At 49.8% G+C, this 22,239-nt stretch overlaps 1 protein-coding gene across 1 annotated transcript in view; it reads right to left on the bottom strand.

Annotated features, from left to right (window-relative positions):
* Positions 1-22,239, bottom strand: part of LOC119175108 (activating signal cointegrator 1 complex subunit obelus) — a 526,436-nt gene that overhangs the window by 127,945 nt on the left and 376,252 nt on the right. Inside the window, exons 26-27 of the mRNA XM_037426343.2 lie at positions 22,010-22,152; positions 19,338-19,475 (exon numbers count right to left, since the gene is read on the bottom strand). Coding sequence (XP_037282240.2) covers positions 19,338-19,475; positions 22,010-22,152 — 281 coding nt within the window. The remainder of the gene's footprint in view (positions 1-19,337; positions 19,476-22,009; positions 22,153-22,239) is intronic.

The raw sequence follows: 22,239 nt of genomic DNA, 5'->3' as shown, positions 1-22,239 counted from the left end.
ACAATACTGTTCTCAGTGTGGCTGCGTGCTACTATTTGATGACACCATAGTCGTTTTTCATCACGTAAACCAACTAACCAGGGAAATAGTTGAATCATTTCACATTAACAGAAGAAAAGACTGTTGCGTTAGCCTATCGCCGGTTTCATTAAGTCATCGGGAAGCCACTTTTCTGGAAATAGGTTTACATTTGTAACACTGATTCTTGTTGCACACTTGTAGCACATATGAATTGTATTTGAATGTCTTGCACCTTACCCGGAACCGTATTTTTTAATTTTTGTATGTTTATTTTCTTGAAGTGCATAGGCTACGCATGCTTCGTTTTTTATCGCCTGAGTTTACGCATAGTGTGTTTCGTAGGTAAAAAAAAAAGCATGTGTGTTAAGCTCCTTTCTACACGTGCCGTAATTATTTTACCGTTCAGTGCTCAATAATTTGACGAATTTTTGGTGCCTGTTATTTAATATCTGTGTCGCTGGGGGTCAAAGTGGGTGCTGTTCCGACCTGCCGCAGGCACCGGAGATCCGGGAGCAGGAAATGTCGAGGCAGCAGGAAGTTGAACTTAGTAGAGAGAGCTTATTTAGATTATGTGCATGGCGACAGCTCTCTGGCTCAAAGCTCTACATTGAAAAGCTCTCCATTGAACAAGCACTCTGAACAGTTTGCGAGGGCTGATTTTAAACAGTCTCATTTCCCCAGATCCCTAAATCAGGAAATAGGTTCATACTGCACTGTCCAATAACAAGTCCCACAGCACTCATTGGGGCCATTAGGCCAGCACCGCCACAAACATACACACATACACTACCCAAACACGTGTCTTGCTCCCAGCAAGCGGGGTGCAATGAGCCTGAGACCTTGCCGCTCGGGCCAATGTCTTTATATACTGTCAGTCGGAAAAGCCCGCTCCGGAGGCGGCACCAACTCGTATCCGAGTTGGTGCCGAGTGGTGGGGCGGCGCTGGCATAGATAGCATTGAGATTAAGCCACTGCCGCCGCCGGCTTCTCGCTAGCGTTGAATGTTTTTCTTTTTTAGTTTGCTTGCTCATACCACATCGGCGAGAGCTTGAAGGTTAGATTTCAGACATCGCAAATAGTATTTAACAGGTTACACGACAATCATGTATGCTTGAGTGAATTCGCAGTTTAACATAGTAAACATGCCGACCTGCAGCATGCCGGGCTGTCGAAGTGACTCTGCCTCTGAGAAAAACACTTGCAATCAGAGGCACTTCTTCAAACCCCCAAATTAACCTGCAGTTCTCAAGGTCTGAACAGCTGCTATTCCACAAAAGGCCTTCTAGATGACAGCAAAGACATAAGTCTTTCTGGGACAGCCTGAAAGTACTCCTCTACACATACAGGATCTTGAGGGCTGATGTTGCGGTCAAAATTGAAGTAAATAAGCTGCTATGACAGCCCGTGCACATCTTCATGTGATCAACATAACTGAGAAAAGTTGACACCATCTGCAAGCTCGTGAGTTTCAACTGGATTCCTAAACCATGTTCGCTGTATGCGCACGAGGGAACAAGCTTCTCCTTACAACCAAGGACAAAGGGGAAGTGTTTTGTTAAAACCGCTACCTTGTCGATTTCGGCCATACCTTTCTTTTGAACAACTGTGAAAAAAAAAAAAAAAAAACAGGACTTTTTGGATAAGCTCGACATTCCTAGATTGGAACTTTCTTCGGTTTTGTACTGCAGGCAACCAAGTTTCTACCTCTGGACATAACTTTGGATCAGAGGGGACACCAGTAGCTTCGTCAACATTGCTCTACATTGTGTTAATGCGAGATACATTGCCACCAACATATCCGACTTAGATTTCTAATCCGAGGACCTAATCACTTGCTACGAGCACATTGTAAGGGGAAACATGAAAAGTCCATGTGGCAGGTGGACACCTAAGCCTGGTGATGTTCCTCGAATTATCCAGAATATTCTTATACACTTATCTAAGCCAGCAGCATCAAAGCGCAAAAGGAAAGCACCGAAACTCAGAGAAACCGCGAATTTCAAGTGCCACATGTCGGAGAGTGGCGTCGATGTCGACGAAGCTATTGGCGTCCCCTCCGATCCTGAGTTGCGTCCAGAGGTAGCAACTCGTTTCCCTGCATTATAAGACCGAACAATATTCCAATCTTGGTAGGCCGAGCTTATCCAGGAAGAAATTCTTCATTCTTTTTTTTCAAATTCGCTTTTTGTGCTGCGTTAAAAGCTTTAAAGCAAAGTCACCCAGAGGGTGGCAATTTGGGCTTGTTGGTATGGTAGCATGATAATATATTGTCACGTGCGTCCCGCGAAAAAGACGAAGGCGACAGCGCATACGCGCATCTGCACGCTTTTATGCAGAACGCAACAAAGAGAAAGATGAGGAACTCTCTCTCACGCGGTTAACAAAAAGACCGACCCGCTGCTGCTTTCTCAGCGTCTTCGAGTACGACCTCTCTCTTGACGTCGCGACACTGGTGGAGGTGCTGGGGCCTGCAACCTGATGCAAGAAAGCGTTGTTCGTGACCGTACACCCAGTCCGGAGCCTGAACGTCTTGTTGCGACTCCAGTACACCGATTCAGCCGGCGCCTATTAGGCCTAAGCCCAGAACTCTTGACGGCATCTCCTGTTACCAACATGGCGGCGCCTTCAGCGCCTGCGAATCTTCCCCCGGCCCAGACGACTCACCCTTACCAGGTAACTTTTGAGACTCCTCGTGTTCCCGAAGTCTTCCGTGGAGAACCGTATGAAGATGTCGAGGACTGGCTCGACCAGTTCGAGCGGACCGCTGTGGTGAATCGTTGGAACGTGCAACTTGGCCGTGCCTACTTCGCAATGGAAAATAGCGCTCGCACATGGTACGAGAACACGGAGCCTACTTTCCAAACCTGGGACAATTTCCGCCAAAAGCTTCTCGAGACGTTCCTGAGCGCGGACCGACGGGATCTTGCACAACAGATGATCGAAGCCCGCATGCAAAAGCCGAACGAAAGCGTGGCCATGTTCGCTGAGGATATGGCCCGTCTATTTCGCCGCGCTGACCCTGACATGCCCGAGGCAAGGAAAGTTCGTCATCTGATGCGGGGAGTTAAGGAACCGCTTTTCGCCGGCCTTGTACGAAATCCGCCAACAGCGGTGGATGAATTCATCAAAGAGGCGACTGTCATTGAGCGGGCGCTCCGGCAACGATGCCGCCACTTTGACCGCCTGCCCGACCAAAGGCCTGTTGGTGCCGCCGCTCAAAACGCTGCCGTTTCCGAAAACTCTTTACGGCAAATGATTCGACAAATCCTGCGGGAAGAGCTGCGGGCCCTCGGCCTTCCGTCTACCGATCCCCCAGTTGCTTCTGTTGCAGAAATCGTGCGCCAGGAACTACGGCAAGCCTTTCCATCATCGGCGCCACCACCCGAACCACGTCCACTGACCTATGCTGATGCCGTCCGCCGTCATCCGCCTGCCCCAGAAGAAGCACCCTTTCAGCCACGGCCCGTTACCTTGTCGTGGTGCCAGCGTGAACCTGTGCGGCGACCACCAGTACGTCGGACCGACTTGTGGCGCACTGCCGACTGTCGACCCCTTTGTTTCCACTGCGGTGAACCAGGCCACATCTCGCGCTACTGCCGTCATCGAGAAACCCGGTTTGGAAACTTTTCTCGGCCCGCTTCTTTTTATTCTGAAGACCCTCGTGACCATGGTGCTAATCACCTACCGACCAACCAAGCGTCTTCACCAAGTCGTCGCTGGCGGTCTCTCTCACCTGCACGAGGTGAGAATTCCCCGAATCGCCAAAGATACGCGGACGCCATCAGAAACCGCTCCCCAAGCCCGTGCCAGGGAAACTAACTGCCGCGACCTCCGGGGGCAAGGTTGCCAATATCCGAGACGCCAAAAAGACCCCCTTGCCTCTACACAAAGACGACGTGACGACGGTGATGACGAAGACGACAACAACCACAGTACTACTGCCAATGAATTTGTACGTGCCGACCTCAGCGTTATTATAGACGGACACCACGTAACAGCACTGGTTGACACTGGTGCTGACTTCTCTATTATGCGACAAGAGCTCGCTGACCGCCTTAAGAAGGTTAAGACGCCGTGCAGTGGGCCGAGCATAAGGAGTGCTGGTGGGCAGCTAATGACGCCAACCGGTAAATGCACCGCTCGGCTCGTAATCGATGATTCGAACTTCGTCGCCACTTCTGTCATTTTACCAGACTGTTGTAAAGAGTTGATTTTGGGTATGAATTTTCTGGGAGAGTACGGTGCTGTCATCAACATCCCAGAACGTATCGTCACCTTTTCCGTCCATCCTTACGTCGACGCCACCACTGAAGAACAACTGCAACGTTTACGTGTAGCCGATGATGTGATGCTCCTGCCGAGATCTTACTGCCTTGTGTCGGTGTTGTGTGAACGGCCGTGCCGTAATGAGGTGATCGCGGAGCTAATAGACACGCTATTGCTTACGCAAGGTGTTTCAATAGCGAGAGGCATTCTGGCACTAATTGATGGGCGGGCAGAAGTCCTTATCACCAACTTCAGCAATGAGCGTCGTCACATCCAGAAGGGCACCGCGATTGCCTACTACGACGACGTGGACCAAGCCAGAAATTGCTTCGCTTTGCAACCGGACGAGGCGACCATCCCAGCCTCGACACCTTTGTCTGTCAACATTTGCTCGACCCTGTCAGCCTCGCAAAAACAGCGCCTACTAGAGCTGATACCCCAGTTCAAAAATTGTTTTTCGTGCACGTCGAAAGTCAAGCAAACACCACTGACCCGGCACCGAATCATCATTGAAGAAAATACGAGACCGATCCGTCAAAACCCATACCGTGTGGCTCCGAAAGAACGTGAGGAGATCCAAAAGCAAGTTCAGAAGATTCTCCAAGATGACGTAATACAGCCTTCCAAGAGTCCCTGGGCATCCCCCGTGGTATTGGTTAAAAAGAAAGACGGCAGCTTGCGTTTCTGTATAGATTACTGCAAGTTAAACCAAGTAACGAAGAAAGACGTCTACCCACTGCCACGTATAGATGACTCTCTTGATCGGCTGCGGCATGCACGCTATTTCTCATCGATGGACCTGCGAAGTGGCTATTGGCAAATAGAGGTCGACGAGAGAGACCATGAGAAAACTGCTTTCGTGACGCCCGACGGTTTTTATGAATTTAAAGTGCTTCCATTCGGGTTATGCTCAGCGCCAGCCACTTTTCAGCGTTTAATGAACACTGTGCTATCAGTACTTAAGTGGCAGACATGCTTGGTTTATCTAGACGACGTTGTCGTCTTCTCAGCTACATTCGAGGAACACCTAAGTCGATTATTCGCAGTTCGACAAGCTATACGTTCGGCTGGCCTGACTTTAAAGCCAGAGAAGTGCCATTTCGGTTTCAACGAACTTTGCTTCTTAGGCCACGTGGTCAGCCACGAAGGTGTTCGACCTGACCCGGGCAAAATCGACGCTGTCGCAAAGTTTCTCGCACCGCATGACAAAAGAGCAGTGAGACGCTTCTTAAGCCTCTGCGCTTATTACCGACGATTCATGGCCAACTTTTCGTCTATTACGGCGCCTCTGACGCGGCTCACACGAGAGGATGTCCCCTTTTTTTAGAGCGAAAAGGAACAAACAGCGTTCAATGAATTACGCCAACGCCTCCAAACACCTCCGGTTCTGGCGCACTTTGACCAGGAAGCGCCAACAGCACTTCACACCGACGCAAGCAATTTAGGCCTGGGCGCCGTACTGATACAATGGCAAGATAACTCCAAGAAAGTGATAGTCTATGCCAGCAGAGCTCTCTCTCGCACGGAAGAGAACTACTCGACTACCGAGAAAGAGTGCCTCGCCGTGGTTTGGGCAGTTCTCAAATTTCGACCGTATCTGTACGGCCGCTCATTCAAGGTCGTCAGTGATCACCACTCGCTTTGCTGGCTCACTAACTTGAAAGACCCATCCGGCCGTTTAGCACGCTGGAGCTTTCAGCTTCAGGAGTTTGATATGACCATTATTTATAAATCAGGGAAGAAGCACACCGACGCAGACTGTCTCTCGCGGTCACCCGTTGAGCCTGCCGCTATTAATGACGAGTCTATGGACGCCGCATTCTTGGGAGTCATCAACGCGGCCACTATCTACAAGAGCAGCGTCGTGACCCTGACCTACTTTCGCTTATCGATTTCTTAGAAGGACGACGGGAAGACGTGCCGCGAATTTTTGCGAGAGGAGTGCCATCTTTTTGTTTAAGGAACGACGTCCTATACAAGAAAAACTTTTCTCCCACCGGCAGCCCATACTTGCTCGTCGTCCCTGCATCACTGCGAAAAGAAATTCTGCAAGCCTGCCATGATGAAGTCACCTCTGGTCATCTCGGTTACACTCGAACATTGTCCCGTCTGCAAAACAGTTACTACTGGCCTAACCTACCTGCTGCTGTGAAACACCACGTCCAAACATGTGCCGACTGTCAAAGACGCAAAGCACCACCCGGCAGGCCGGCAGGCTTATTACATTCCGTTCAAGTACCAGCAAAGCCATTCGCCCAAATCGGAATGGATTTCCTGGGCCCATTCCCAACTTCTACCACAGGGAACAGATGGATCATTGTCGCCACTGATTACTTGTCTCGCTACGCAGAAACTAAAGCCATGTCGAGGGCCACAGCAGCAGAAGCGGCTCATTTCTTCATAGAAAACGTCGTCCTTCGGCATGGTGCTCCAACAGTTCTCATCACGGATAGAGGAACAGCGTTCGTGGCAGAACTTTTGGAGTCGGTTCTCAGGCTCAGTGGTACAGCTCACCGGAGAACAACGGCGTACCACCCACAAACGAACGGACTAACAGAGCGGCTTAATAAAACTCTCGCAGACATGCTCTGCATGTATGTCAACACAGAACACAAGAACTGGGACGAAATCTTGCCTTATGTGACCTTCGCCTATAATACTGCCCGGCAGGAAACTACCGGAATGACGCCGTTTAGTCCGACAGCTAGCCAGCGCGCGTATTTGTCACCAGCAACACAAAGATGGGAAACGGTACGACCTACGACATAAATTGGTAACCTACAAACCAGGCGACAAGGTATGGGTCTGGATCCCAATACGTCAACGCGGACTTTCAGAAAAGCTATTACGACGATACTTTGGCCCATATCGAGTCACCCGACGATTGAACGACATCAACTACGAAGTTATTTTTGACGGCGATCGCAGTTCCAGTCGCCGAAACTGCTCACCCGAAATCGTGCATGTCATCCGGATGAAACCCTACTTGTCCAGCTAACTCTCGTTTGTCCTGTGCGTTCCGGTGCATATGTGCGTTTTTATAAGAAGAGTGCCTTGGCTGCGCATCGGGACGATGCCATTTTTGGAGGGAGGCAAATGTCACGTGCGTCCCGCGAAAAAGACGAAGGCGACAGCGCATACGCGCATCTGCACGCTTTTATGCAGAACGCAACAACGAGAAAGATGAGGAACTCTCTCTCACGCAGTTAACAAAAAGACCGACCCGCTGCTGTTTTCTCAGCGTCTTCAAGTACGACCTCTCTCTTAACGTCGCGACAATATGGTAGTGCAGACAAGGACACAGACAAGAGAAGGCACATTCAAAACAGCATAGTGCTGTGTTGTCTTGAATGTGCCTTTTCTTGTCCGTGTCCTTTGTCAGCGCTACCATGTATTATCAGCCAGAGGGTTGCGCTACAGAACTGAGTGGCTGACTACATGCCCGCTCTTTAAAATATCGAGCCTTGCTGCTGCTTATAGCTTAATGTGAAAGGTGAAAATACTGCCTCTGTCGACATCATCCCGCCTTAAACAAATAAATTATTAAGAGAATGCCGTGCGAATTCGGGTTCAAAGAGGTTTTGATCAGCAGCATCGGTTTTTGTGCTGGAGGAAGGCCGATCATCAGTTAGTCGACTGGATTAGTAGAACCTTTTGAAAGCCGTGTTTTCATTTTCCGAATGTCGTTCTTCACTTTTTCTTGAAAAACTGTGGCCCTAATAACTGTATTTCTTAGTTTTTTAGTAGTTGAGCATAATTTTTGGTGAAGCTTCTTTAGTTTTGTGGATTTTTCTTTTTTTTTTCTTCTACCGAGCTCGCCGATTCTTCCTTGCATTTTTGCATGGTGGGCATAAGTCTTTCGGGACAGCCCGAAAGTTTTCCTCCACACGTCTCTGATCTTAAAGGCTGATGTTGCGGTCAAAACTGAAGGGGATAAGCAGCTATGACAGCCCGTGCATATCTTCAGGTGATCAACATAACTGAGAAAAGTTGATACCATCTGCAAGCTTGTGAGTTTCAGCTGGCTTCCCAAATTTGTTTGCTCTATGCGCACGAGGGAAAAAGCTTCTACAACTGAGGACAAAGGTGAAGACTTTGTTACCACTCCTGCCTGGTCAATTTGGACAATACCTTTGTTTTGAGCAACTTAAAAAAAAAAAAAAAACTTCTTCCTGAATAAGCTCGACATTCCTGGATTGAAACTTTCTTCGGTCCTGTACTGCAGGCAACCAAGTTGCTACCTCTGTACATAACTCTGGATCCGAAGGGATGCTAGTAGCTTCGTCAACACTGCTATACTCCATGTTAATGCGAGACACAGTGCCACCAATTGCCGATACACTGCGCTGGAAATTCACGGTTTCTTCTACTTTCGGAGATTCTCTTTTGCATTTTCATGCCGCTGATTTAGACAAGTGTGCAGGAATATTCTGGAAAATTTTAAGAACAGCTACTAGCGTGCCAACCTACCACGTGGAATTTGAGAATGTTTCCGCCTACCATGTGCTCGCAGCAAGAAAATAGGTCCTCGGATTCGATATGTAGGTCTTGACTATCACCTGGAAGGCTTCTCGTGAAATAACAGCTGTCCAGGCCTTGAGAACTGCAGGGTTATTTGGAGTTTCAAGAAGTGCCGCCGATCGCAAGTGTTTTCCTCGGAGGCATAGCTGCATCGACAGTCTGGCGCGCTACAGGTCTGCATGTTTACTATCCTACTGCTAATTCACTCAAGCACGCTTGATTGTCCTGTCACTTGTGAAATACGAATCGCGAAAAAGCTTTTCCAAATAAAAGTTAATTAAATACTGGCCGTATGTCACCTATTGCACTGCATTTTATTTTTTCTTGAATACTTGTTCCATCACTTTGGAAGCCCTTCTCCAAACTGTTCTTATAATTACAGCTTCAATCCAAGGAATTTGTGTATGAAATGCATCTTCCCATAATCATATCATTTAAGTCAGCTGTGCCAGCTGTGAGGCTTGCAAGCTCACCGATATAAAGCACAGCAAGATTGTGGCGCTAATTCGCACAAGACTGTCCGTGTGGCCTGTCTATTTTTTCTTAGCTGTTCAAAAAGAAGCACAACCGTTACTAAATAAATTATTACACATAATTTATACAATAGGTAAACACAACAGGCTTCTTCACTTATAATCGTCCACAACCTGAAGGCTGGATGAACCCTATTTATTGCAGAGGTACAAGCAGAAATTTTTTTCGGTGGGTAGGGGCTCTAGAGGGTTCCGGACAGGCAAGTGTGGTCGAGTGTCACTTTCTGCTCTGTAAGCAATAGCGGAAAAATTTTTCTGGGGGGGGGGGGGGGAGAGGGGGAACAGCCCAGGTCTGTGTTCCGCTCGCTGGCCACCCAAGGCAACGAAATAGTCACATTTCTTAGGTACAGGCGCAGCCCTTATTTATCGCTAAGTAGTATTCATTCGACACCCATCTAGCTGCTTTAGCTAAGCTCCACGTATGTGAAAACGAATTCACCGCAGTTTCGCATGCAGAGATAGCAGACGACGCTTTTTCAGCAATCCCAAAGCGACAGCCGCGTCGCCGCTGCGCGAGTTACGGAAGGGGGCTGCTCCTCGCCGCTGCGATGGCGCGCGCTTACCCAACTGACAGTATGTAGAAACATTTGCTCGGGCCGATCACCCATGCTTGTCGAACAATGGTCGCCTTTGTCTTGTGGCTGGTGCCGCGCGAGCGTGCCGGAGCACGAGCGGCCCGTGCCCGCGGAGAGAGACGATACGCACGACAGCTGCTCAGCTAACGAAGAAGGGCCCTCCCACTTTATTCGGGGCAGAATATATACAATCTCAGGGGCGCCACATGCTAGTGGCAGCCGAACTAAATGACTGAAGGGTGGCGACCTCTACATCTCCCCCCTTGAAGACCAGACGGAAGACGGAGGACGCCAGACACTGCACATCACAAGTTCAGGCGGTTCGGAGGCACAACACGGCGGCCACTACGTGTTCGTGTCACACCATCACTGCGGTCACTGTCTGCAGGGGGCAGTCCAAGGGAATCGGGTGGTTGCACTGTAGTAGTTCGCTGGGGTTCCAGAGGGGGCGGTGTTCGCTGTGGCTCCTGCTCCTCAGACGGCGGTGGTTCCACCATTGGCGCAGGAGGTGCAAAAGGCACTAGGTGACGCCGGTTGCGCTGTAGGACGCCACCCTGCTCCGTTTCCACGACATAACTTCGTGGTCGGCGTGCTGGGCTAAGCACTGTAGCTTTGACCTGATCAGGTCGTACCCAGACACACTGGCCTGTTCGGAGCGATGACAGATCTTGAGCTCTGTGATGCCTGTTAAAGTCAGCGGCCTGTTTCTGCTTGTAGGCTGCATCTTTTCTCCTCACGTTTTTCCTCGACGGCCAGTGAGGACATAACTGGGAGTCCTGTTTCGGCACTTTGGTTCGGAGTTGTCGTCCCATCAAGAGCTGGGCCGGGCTGAAGCCATCGACTCCGAAGGTGTCCCGGTAGCTGAGCAAGGCCAGATGAAGGTCTGTTGCTTTGCGAAACAACTCCTCGATGGTCCTGACCATTCTCTCCGCCTCTCCGTTCGATTGCGCATAGTGCGGGCTGCTGGTGACGTGGTCAAAGCCGTAAGATGCCGCCAATGCTGCAAACTCGCGTGAAGAGAACGGTGGACCGTTGTCTGATCTGACTTCTCGCGGAATCCCATGCCGGGCAAAGATGCTTTTGAGAACGTCGATGACTGCCTGAGCCGTTGCGCTCCTCAAGGTTACAACTTCAGGGTACCTGGAGTGGTAGTCCACCACCAAGATGAATGTCTGGCTGCGGAGGTGGAACAGGTCCATGCCGACAAGTTCCCAGGGACGTCCAGGTAGGACCGTGGAGACCAGGGGCTCTGCAAGGTTCACCCGAGTGGAAGCACATTGCTCGCAGTTAGTTACCAGAGAGGTAATGTCTGCCGAAATGCCAGGCCACCAAATGGGCTCTCGAGCGAGAGCTTTCGTCCTGTTGATGCCTTGGTGTCCTTCGTGCAACAGCGTCAAAACAGCCGGCCGAAGAGAATGCGGGATGACCATCCTGGCGCCTTTCAGTAGAACACCGTCGCAGACAGAGAGCTCATCTGCTGCTGAGGCATACTGGGAAAGGTGCAGTGGCAGTTTGGACTTCTGTGGCCAACCATTCTGGCAGAAGAAGGTGAGGGCTCTGCATTCGCCATCGGACTCTTGTGCTTGTCGCACGTCCTCTGGGCTTAGTGGCAAGGCTTCTGATATGCCGCTGACCACTTGAGCTGCAAACAATTCCACGGTGCCCAGGGGGAGGGACGCCTTTTGGGTGATGCGTGACAAGGTATCTGCCGTAGCTAACAGCTTTCCTGGCACGTGGAGCATTCGGAACTGGTATCGCATGGTCTTTAACCTGAGCCTCTGTATGCGAGGCAGCAGCATGTCCAGTTCCATCTTGCCGAAGAGAGAAACGAGTGGTAGGTGATCTGTCTCAACATCGAAGGTGATGCCGCGGACGAATTCGTCAAACTGTTGGATTGCCCATGTTGTTGCCAACGCTTCCTTTTCTGTCTGGCTGTAACGCTGCTCTGTCTCGGTCATTGATCTCGAAGCAAACGCAACTGGGCGGCGCTCTCCAGAGGGCTGTGTCTGCAGCAAGACTGCGCCCAGTCCGAATGAGCTTGCGTCAGCCGAAACTGTGGTGGCGTATGAGGGATGGTACTTGGCCATGCAACGGTCTGATGTCAGGAGTTCCTTGATTTTCTCGAATGCAGCATTTTGTTCCTGCTGCCACACCCAAGTCGCAGACTTGTTTAGAAGTGCTCTGATGGGAGCTGTGACCTCTGAGATGCAAGGCGAAAACCGGGCAAGATAGTTCACCATTCCGAGCAGTCGCCGGACACCTGCGATGTCTGTTGGAGCCTCCATGGCTTTGATTGCTTCGACCTTGTCTGGACTTGGCCTGATGCCTTGTGCTGAAACGATGACTCCTAGGAAGGAGACTTCGGAGACACCAAAACGACACTTGTCTTGGTTCAACGTGATGCCTGCTTTTGCAAGGCGAGACAGCACCTGGTTCAGTCTGGCATCGTGCTCCTTGCGGGTGCGCCCAAAGTCCAGAATGTCGTCTATCATATTGGCGACTCCTTCCTGGCCCTCCAGGATCCTGGCCATCTGTTTTTGGAAGTACTCCGGCGCGGAGATGATGCCAAAGGGGAGCCGGCAGAAGCAGTATCGGCCAAATGGGGTGATGAACGTTGTGAGCTCTTGGGAGTCTGCAGATAGTTTAACCTGATGAAAACTGGCTGTTGCATCCAGCTTGGAGAAAACTGTTGCGTTGCCAAGGAGGCCAAGGACTTGCTCTACCGTTGGTAGGATGTGGCGTTCCCGAAGGACAACCTTGTTCAGCTGAGTCAAGTCAACGCACAGCCGGTAGGAACCATCGGCTTTCCGTACTACAACGAGACCAGAGCACCACGGGGTTGGGTTGTCGACCCTGCGGATCACGCCTCCTTCCTCCAGTTTGTCAAGCTCGTGACGGACGACCCCGAGTAGCGGGATGGGAGTCCTGCGAGGCACACTTAGGGAGAAGGGTACAGCGCCAGGTCTCAGAAGGATAGTGTACTCGTCCTTGAGGGTGCGCAATCCCTGGAAGAGCTCAGCACGCAATGTTGCTTTCGGAGTCTGAAGTTCGTCGAGAAACTTTACGACTTCCAGAGCTTGAAGCGCCGGCAGTCCAAGAAGAGGTACGGTGAGAGACTGGATCACGTACAAGCGCTGAGAGCTCATTTTTCCGTGCCACCGAAGTCTCGCCATGTACGAACCCAGCACGCGCAGCGGCTGACCGCCAGGTCCGGTGAGCAGGCTGTTGACGGGGTCGAGCTTGGCCGGCAATGCAGGGAAGTCGCTCGGAACGGCGGACACCTCGGCTCCGGAATCGACCTTGAGCTGCACTGTGTAGTTGTCAACGGTGATGTCGACGAACTTTGCCGCGGCGAGCGTCCCGACAGCGTGTAGCTGAATGGAGCCGAGCTTCTGTTTTGCCTGCCGCGCGCGACACACTTCCGCAAAGTGTCCTTTCTTTTTGCAGAAGTTGCAGACGGAGTTTCGAGCAGGGCAGTTAGAACGTGGATGTGGCGCGCGGCCGCAGAATTCACATGTTGACGGCTGGCAGGAGCGCTCTGCTTTCTGCGGGGGCGAAGGCCGCTTATCGTAGTTGCGGCGGCGAGAGGCGAACTTCTTATATCGTACGGCGTCGAGGTGTAGCTCGCGGGAGTGCTCTGCGCAGTTTTGAGGCAACGTTTTTTCTTTGTCGGCGTCTTCTGATTGACGGGCCTGCGTCCATGCTTCTTTGAGCGTCAACTTCGCGTTCCGACAAAGCTGGTCCGAAAGGCGCGAGTCGCGGAGGCCGACGACGAATCTATCGCGTACAAGCCTTTGCTCCACCTCAGCTGACGGATAGTTGCACCGCTTCACCATTCTACACAGTTCGGCGTAGTAGGCGTCGACGCTCTCGTCGGGTAACTGAACACGCCGGTGAAAACGCGGCGACTCGTACAGTTCATTCGCCGGATGCACGAAGTGGTCGGTGAAGCTGGCGGCAACCGCTTGAAATGAGGCGAGTGATGCGGTGTCGAGCGAGAACGTTTCAAGAAGTGGGCGGGCCTCCGGCCCCATGCAGTACAACAACGAGCGTACCAGCATGTCGCCGGATGCTTGAGTCAGGCCGGAAACGACAGCGTAGTCCTCGTAGCGGCTGAGCCATGCTGGCCAGGTTCCCGGGTTCACAAAGTCGAATGGTGCAGGCGGCTGGAGGTTGAGGCTGAGCTTTTTCGGCGCCACTCCGTCGAGGGCCATCGTCGTGCGGTACGGGCGAGTTCGGGATGAGGGGACGTTACGCAGCCACTTCTGACACCATGTCTTGTGGCTGGTGCCGCGCGAGCGTGCCGGAGCACGAGCGGCCCGTGCCCGCGGAGAGAGACGATACGCACGACAGCTGCTCAGCTAACGAAGAAGGGCCCTCCCACTTTATTCGGGGCAGAATACATACAATCTCAGGGGCGCCACATGTTAGTGGCAGCCGAACTAAATGACTGAAGGGTGGCGACCTCTACAGTCTTCAACAGCATGTGCCTGGACATTTGGCGCTGATTTGAGCCTTGGCAGCCCATCAGTCAGAGACGCACAGCGTGGTGGTTCAACATCTATCTCCGTATTTGTGACTGAAGTTTGTCAGCACCACCTTTGCCTTGCCATCACGCAGCTCAGCTATGCCTCTTGCGACGCAAATCTGACGGTCCAGGAGATGAGATGGTGCTGATCGCCCTCGACGATGCCTTCAAGGTTTTCGGCTTTTTCGGTTCCAGCAGAAATGACGACGCTGGAGCAAGGCGGCATGGTGACCTGCTCTTCTAGCACATTCAATGCGTGATTACTTGTTGTAGCGGTCGGCAGGGTGTTTTCTGGGGTTAGAGGTATTAACTCAGACCTGAGGTCGATGACAGCGCCGCGTTGACTTAGAATGCCCATTCCAAGTATCACATCCCTGGAGCGATTTCGCAAGATGACAAAACTCGCAGGATAAGTCTAGTTATTGATGGTGACTCTAGCTGTGCAGACTCCAGTCGGTGTTATTAAGTGACCTCTAACGGTCCAGATTTCGGGGCCTTGCCATGCAGTTCTCACTTTTTTCAATTTCATCGCGAAAGACCCACTGACGACGGAATGATCGGCTCCGGTATCGACGAGAGCAGTGACGAGGTGGCCATTAAATATTACATCGAGGTTGCTGGTTCGTTGTGCGCTGCGGTTGGGTCGCGGCGTCGGGTCAGGGCTACGTCTATTTGCTCCACTGCTTCCACGTTGCATCGTGCTATCTTCATGATGAGAAGGTTTGACGTCAATACCCTTTCCGTCTCGCGGCGGGTGCTTGCAATTTCGTTGCGGTGACGGCGGAGGATGTTTAGTAGTTCGTCGTACAGCAATCGCACTTCCATCGGTTGCTGCCCTTAGTTTTCCGAGTGTGGGCTCGGGGAAAGGCCTCAAGTAGGGCCTGTGTACTGTCGGCGTTGCGGTGACATGTAGCGGCCTGGCGACGGGGAACGGTATGGTCATCGGGGTGTCCACTGTGCTCCTACGAAGTAGTCAGCAATATCTTGAGGTCGTTCACCCTGCTGTGGACACGGCGCGTTCACGTCGAAACCGCGTAGCCCTGTTTGTCGGTACTGGGAGCGGCGGCGGTAGGTGTGGCCAGCTTTCCCGCAGTGGTAGCCTAGTGGGCGATGGCCGGGGGCGCGCCAAACGTTCGTTTTCCTCGGCATGTATCGCTGGCCGGCCGGCGGGCGGTATGACGATGCTGGGTGCCTCAATGTTGTCTCACGGTGAAACTGCGGCGATGCGGTGTCTCGGCAGGAGCGTGGAGGAGGGACCTGACTGCGGGCTGCTGCAGCATAGCTCATGGCTTGCACCTGTGGCTGTGGAAGTGTTTGACGTCCTCGACGGAGTTCACTTGAGGCTGCGCTGAAGGTAGTAATTTCCACAGCTCCTCTTGCACGATGGCTCGGATCATCTCACGCAGGTAAGTGGTTCCCAGTGCTTGGATCTCGGCGTAGCTTGCAACCGAGAAGCTGCGATTGTACTGCCATATCTATGTTTCGAGCGTCTTCTCGATTGTGGATGCTTCCGAGGCAAATTCAGGGAACGTCTTTGGCGGGTTTCTGCTTTACAAAAAAAAGTTCTTGCTTTAGACTCTTCATAAGGAAGCTCACATTCTTCTCCTCAGTCATGTTGGGGTCGGCGTGACGGGTCATCTCTTGTACAAAGATGTTCACACCTTCGTTGGGAAGTTGAATCCGTCTCTCCAAGGCACTAGCAGCACGTTCCTTGCGAATGACGCTCGTGAAAGTGTTCAGGAACGTTGTCCGAAAGACATCCCAGGTGCGTAGAATAGGTTCCCGGTTCTCGAACCATGTTTTTGCGACGTCTTCTAAGTAAAAGTAGACGCGGTGCAGCTTTTCGTCGGTGTCCCAGCTGTTCAAGATGGCGACTCCATCATAAGTCTGCAGCCAGCTTTCTGGGTCTTCAAACGATGATCCACAGAAAGTGGGAGGCTCCTTAGGCAGCTGGAGCAGGATGGGTACAGGTGGCGCAGGAGCTGTCACCGTTGCAGTGGTCGAGCTCAGGGTTTGAGTCTTTTGGGTTGGGTCAGGTAGAGGCCCAAACTCTGGCGGGAGCCCTTGCTGCTGGTGGCTGGCTCGCTGCTCAGCTTTGACGATGTCCCCTTGACAGGGTGGTCATGGCTCACGGCTAGAGGGAGGCGTTCGGTACATGGGCCGAGAAGCACCTGCACCAGATGTCACGGGGTCGTGACGTGGACGATGGAAGCAGGCTATAGGTCGAATAATAACCTGTTTATTCGGGCCGACCTTGTGGCCACATGATAGGAAATTCAGATTACAGCAAGAAGCTGGCACTTATAGCGACGAGCAGGGCGTCGGCCGTCAATCAACTGACAAGCGGCGAAGCGTGTTGGCATTTATACCCTTGCCGTCGAATATTCTAGCATTATCGCTAGCGGTGACAATGGTTCCAAAATAATCTGTAATGTTCACGAAGTGGGCATAATCTTAACAGAATGATCTACTACAGCCTCGCAGCTTCTCGAACATCGTAGGCACGGTTTGCACTGAATGTAGTGTAACGAGGCGATAACATAACTTGAGAAAAGGAACATGGCAATATATATAAAGTATTTTTCTGTTACAAATTTAGTTGCGAGTGTAGTGAGTGTCGTGTCCTTCTTATACTTCTTGTCCATGTTAAAAACTGCACTAATTAACCTTACAGTAAAATGAAAGCATAATAGCCTTTATTACACAATATTGCTGCTTGCGGAACTGCATGTGCCTCCATGAAAAAAAAAAAGATAATGAACCCGAGAAAGGACAATGAGTTAATTTTGACAGTGGTCTGACCAGCCTGACGTTCTGCTGACTTCCAGTTCTGGGTTACTATAGTCGGTAGTAAAAGTTTCACTCAAAAAAAAAAAAAAAAGCCTACTACAGTCGAATCTCATCAATTCGAACACGCTTAATTCGAACTCGCGCTGTGGTCCCGTCAAAGCTATGTGTATTCTAATAGGTGAAAACGCCCTGTAATTTGAAAGCGCAAGCACTTGCAATGGTTAATTCGAACATACCGTGCTCTGAAAATGCTCTCAGCGCCACACCCCATCCCGCGGCGGCACTTCCGCCATCTCAACGCTGCGCGCGAAGGAGGAACAGAAGAAAGGGCTAAAAAGGGCTGCTGCGGAATTTCCTCTCTTTCTCAAATGCTGATCTGCGATGCGCCTGTGCCACACTTTATTCTTTATTCATCAGATACCCCGCAGAACCCGAAGGCGTTATAGCAGGGGGGTTACATCAATAAATGACGTACATCTCCAATAAATGACGTACTTCTCCCTTTTCTGTCCCTGCCACATAGAGACCCTTCTCCTTTCAACACCGCATGCAAAGAGAGAGGAGAGGAGAGGGAAAACATTTATTGAGTAAGGATTTTGAGTGAAGGTGGAAGGGTCCCTTGTCTCAGGCACCCTCTGGCCTGGATAGCCCGCCAGGCTCGAGCGACGAGTTGACGCTGATTAACAAGGTCCGGCTGGGAGATCACAGCCTGCTGCGCTTCACTGAGGCAGTCTTGGTCCGCATCTGATGCTGCTGCTTGAAGCCTTAGGATGCTTACTTTGCACTGCAGTGGGAAGTGCGCCAGAGTGTCTGCCACGTTGCAGTAAGGACAGACGTAGCTATGCAACGTTGAACTCATACAGTGCACTAGTACCCCATGAGTGAACGTGTTGCTTTGAAGGTGCCTGTAGCCGGTGCCTTCATCTCTTGTGAGTTTTGAATGTGGCGGAGCATATGACCTGCGTTCGGGCCGATAATGTTGCAGTAATGCATGATACGTTGGTGGTATGGGTTCTCTAGCCTCTGCTTCTGTTCTTGAGTTGAGGGTGCCTCGTATCTCATGCGGGAATGCCCAGTTGACGCATTCGTGGGCTGCGGTGTGTGTTGCTTCATTTCCCTCGAGACCTTCGTGACTTGGAACACACACAATGCACGAATAGGAGGAGCATTGTCCATACGTTTTAGTAAATTATTTGCCACCGTGAAGACTCTGCCTTTCAGGTAGTTCCGTGCCGCTGTTTGTGAGTCAGTAAAGACCACGATGGGATCCTCACTCGTCTGAGTGGAGAGTGCTATAGCAGCCTCTTCATCTGCTTCCGCAAGTTTCGTGAGGATAGTCGCTGATGCCAGTCGCTGATGCCGAGTTCGAATTATCTGGATTTGACTGTATTAGATGCGCGCCGGTGTTGTACGTTAAGTGAACGCCTGCGGTAATACATGAAAGTCAGTTATGCGCTGGCCCATTTTTTCCAAGCTTTTCGTGTTGATGTCGCTCAACAATGCAATAATAGTGTTATTGGGAATAACACAGTGGGTTTAAATTCAGTGTCAACTAAACAGCAAAGGTTAATGTGTATATTATTTATGAAGGTATGCTGAGCGCAGTTATTTGCACGTTGTGACGTATTTGTTCACATGATATATATGTAAGTATAATGTGAATCGGACAGTTATCAGTAATAATTCTTCACAAACGCATCATTGATTACTGAAATGTACAAACTTTGAGGAAAAGTTCTTGGGTTGGCCAGGAATGGACTTCTTCATAGAAGCAGTCTCGATGCACGCTGATTGGCAAGATGTCACGAATTAGGGAGGATTAGTGGGATTACATGATGCAAGCAGGTGCACTCTCACCTCCAGTCGTGGCCGGTCAGTCAACTTTTACTTTCACGCCTTTGTTCGGGAAATGACACGGCAGGCTGTGCACAGAGGTTGCAAATACATGTGCTTTTATGGAGTGATGATTGGGAATAGAAAAACCTGGTAATATTGGGGAATTCATCATGTGGAGGCAGGTTTACTGTATGACTAATACATCATTCAGTAACACTTAAGCATTCAATCTCGAGACATTTAAGGAAGCTGGTCCCCAATGACTACCTGAATCCTCTGGTTCACAAACAACTCCTCGACAATTCTTCTGTCCTTCTCCTGCAGGCCTGCATGGTGAAGACCAATGCCAAAGGCCAGGGCAAGTTTGAGGTTTTGGTCATGTACGCCCTGGATCACAGAGTCCATCTGCAAATAAAAATACATACGTGTAGATCAGAAAGGAGACAATATTGTCACGCGCAATATTGTAGAAAGAATGCTTGTACAAGAAGTAAATGTGTGGGTATTTTGAAAGCAGTTAGCAAAAATTAAAATAGTGTCAAAATTAGTGTGGTATAATGGAGTGCTAAGTGTCCACGAACAAAGCACACGAGGATGGAATAGCATCAAGAGAAAGCAAATATTAAAGCTTTCAAATAGTTTTAGAATAGCATTTGCTATTCGATTTGATTTACACTGTAATTTTACTATTCAAAGCATTCGAACATCAAAAAAATAAACATAATGATACTGTTTTCTTAAAATGAAATCGCAGTGCTTCTAAATGACACGCATAATCCCGAACTCTCCCTGCAAACATTGACCTATCGAAAGATTAAAAACTGTCACCACACATTTTGGACAAGGTATGTCGATCATCATGCACCAAAAGTGCATAGTAAAAATGTAAAGCAGAGCACCTGCTTATACTATTCTTATTTAACGTAACGCACGCCCAATTCTCAAACTTTAAACAAAAATGCCCAATTGTGTTTCTTAAATTTACAGGATCTAAGGTATGCCACAAAAAAGGCAAGCACAATATATCCTCATGTAACTTATTCTGCTGGCTCTGAGGCCAATTCGGGAAATGCCATGGTCATGCGGTGTTTGACAAGCTTTGTCTAGACGAACTGCCTGAGGACGCCTGTCATTGAGATCTGGATATATCACTATTTCTGGCCAACACGCTGCTCAAGATTTCTCTCCTCCCACTGACAGACGCAGGCATGCAGTATAGACACGATGTGCACAGTGTGTGAAATGACTCTTCTTCGGTATGAGCTCCCATGATGAAGTCCCCTTCTCTGGGAACTACTAATATGACAGACCATCATGCAGTGAGCCCAAAATAAGTGCACCCACTAGGTTTAGAATGCGTTCCAATGGCGTGGCCACTACATCTGCCACCAGCGTTGCACTGTTGGTTTTGTACTTCACTGATCCGACTCATTTTGAGAAACTGACACAGTAAAATCAGCTTTCAATATTCAATTTATTAGTATCACTTGAATTCTCTCATATATTTTCATCGTGATTGGCTTGATGCTTAAATTACAAGTGAATATCCCGAAAAAGTAAATTTTTGCTGACTTTGCGAGCCCATTTCTCAATAAATGCTTGTTTAGATAGCTTGATAATATTTTTATGAGATACTATGTTGACTGGTAAAAGACCTAAAAAAATTGCACAGCTGAAACAATGCCCTCTTTTACAAAAAGTGACGGAATTCCCATTTTCTTGTTTTTTCGCCAGGCCTATTTAAGCCAAAAAATCAATAGACGGTTTTGGTTGTGACATCACAAGAAAATATAATGACAACGAAGTTCTTTAAAATTCAATTAGTCATTCTGGTTAATTTCAAAGTGAAATAAAATTAATTAATTCCCACCTAACTTTTATTTTTAGCGGGAACATTTAAAGGGTGGTCATGCGACCAAAGATTTTTTAAAAATAGAAATACTTTACCAAAATCACTTTCACGCACTTATCTTCCAGCTCTATTTTTGTGTTTTTGATAGAATCACCAGTGGTCAAATTTTGAGCTAAGACGTTTTCTTAAGAATCACCCAGAAATCCAGCACAGCGCGCATCCCAGACAAGAATGTGATGGTGTGCTGGCACGAGACGACCTTCCAATGACCAAACGAACGCCGCCAACAAAGTAAGCTGGCATGCTCATGATGGCCATCTCCAAGGGACAAAGCGATGCACAAAAGGGGTGGTCTGTGGTTGGCAGAGCAAATATGCAAGGTTAAAAAAAGGGAAAAAAGACAACCATCCGTTTGTAGCACGAAGCCACATGGTACGGATTTCTCAGAAAGAAAAGCTTGTGGCTTTCTACTACAAACAGAGCTTGTCTTTTTCCCCTTCCTAACCCTTCCGTCACCTTGCAGGTTTCTGCAGAACCCATTTGCAATAAATATGGAAGGTGCACGTGGGACAGGAACAAAATGGAAGCTGAAGGAGGAGGCTACTGGCTTCTGTGCACCCACCGATTACTACAGTTTAGCGATGAAAGCATGAGAAAGACGAAGAGCATGCCCAGTAGACCTAGCAGTGCCTGCTTGCTCTTTCATTTTTTAGTCTTTCTAGTGGCGGTGGAGGCACGGTGCTGCACAGGTCGTGGGGTGCAGCTAGTACTGAATCAGACTTTGCAGCTTGCAAGTCGTTGGATATAACCAATGAGGAGTAAAATACCATGTCATATAAACATACAAACTTGTATACTTTCAACAATTGTTTTCACGGGCACGATTCACTCATTCGATATAGCCAAAAGTTGTGTATATGCGGGTTCGGTACATCCGTGTTGGACTGTATCTGTATTTGCAACAATTACATCCAGGTTGGCACCTAAAGTGCCCTGCTAGCGACTAATTTGGTCTCGTTTTCTTCAGTCCGAGACCAATGCTCGCCCTCACTATGTTCTACAGCTTTATTCCATTAAAAGCACGCACCTTGTGATCAGGCATGTGCAGCCACTGCCGTGGGTTGTCCTCAGCAGCGAGGAATGCAATCAGGTCGAGAGCAGTGAGGCGTGTCTGTCGCCGTGATGAGACGAAGATCAGCACAGGCTTGTCAGGGGAATGCTGCTGGATAGCTGAAACACACCACACTCCAATGGGCGACACAACACCCCTCATGGCGCCATCACAAAAAGTTGAAAAGAAAGTGCTCTAGTTTACTG

The sequence above is a fragment of the Rhipicephalus microplus genome, chromosome 5 (genome assembly GCF_043290135.1).
Source record: "Rhipicephalus microplus isolate Deutch F79 chromosome 5, USDA_Rmic, whole genome shotgun sequence".
Taxonomy (NCBI): Eukaryota; Metazoa; Arthropoda; class Arachnida; order Ixodida; family Ixodidae; genus Rhipicephalus; species Rhipicephalus microplus.
The sequence above is the reverse complement of the archived record's forward strand: the minus strand, read 5'-3'. Positions and strand labels throughout refer to the sequence as shown.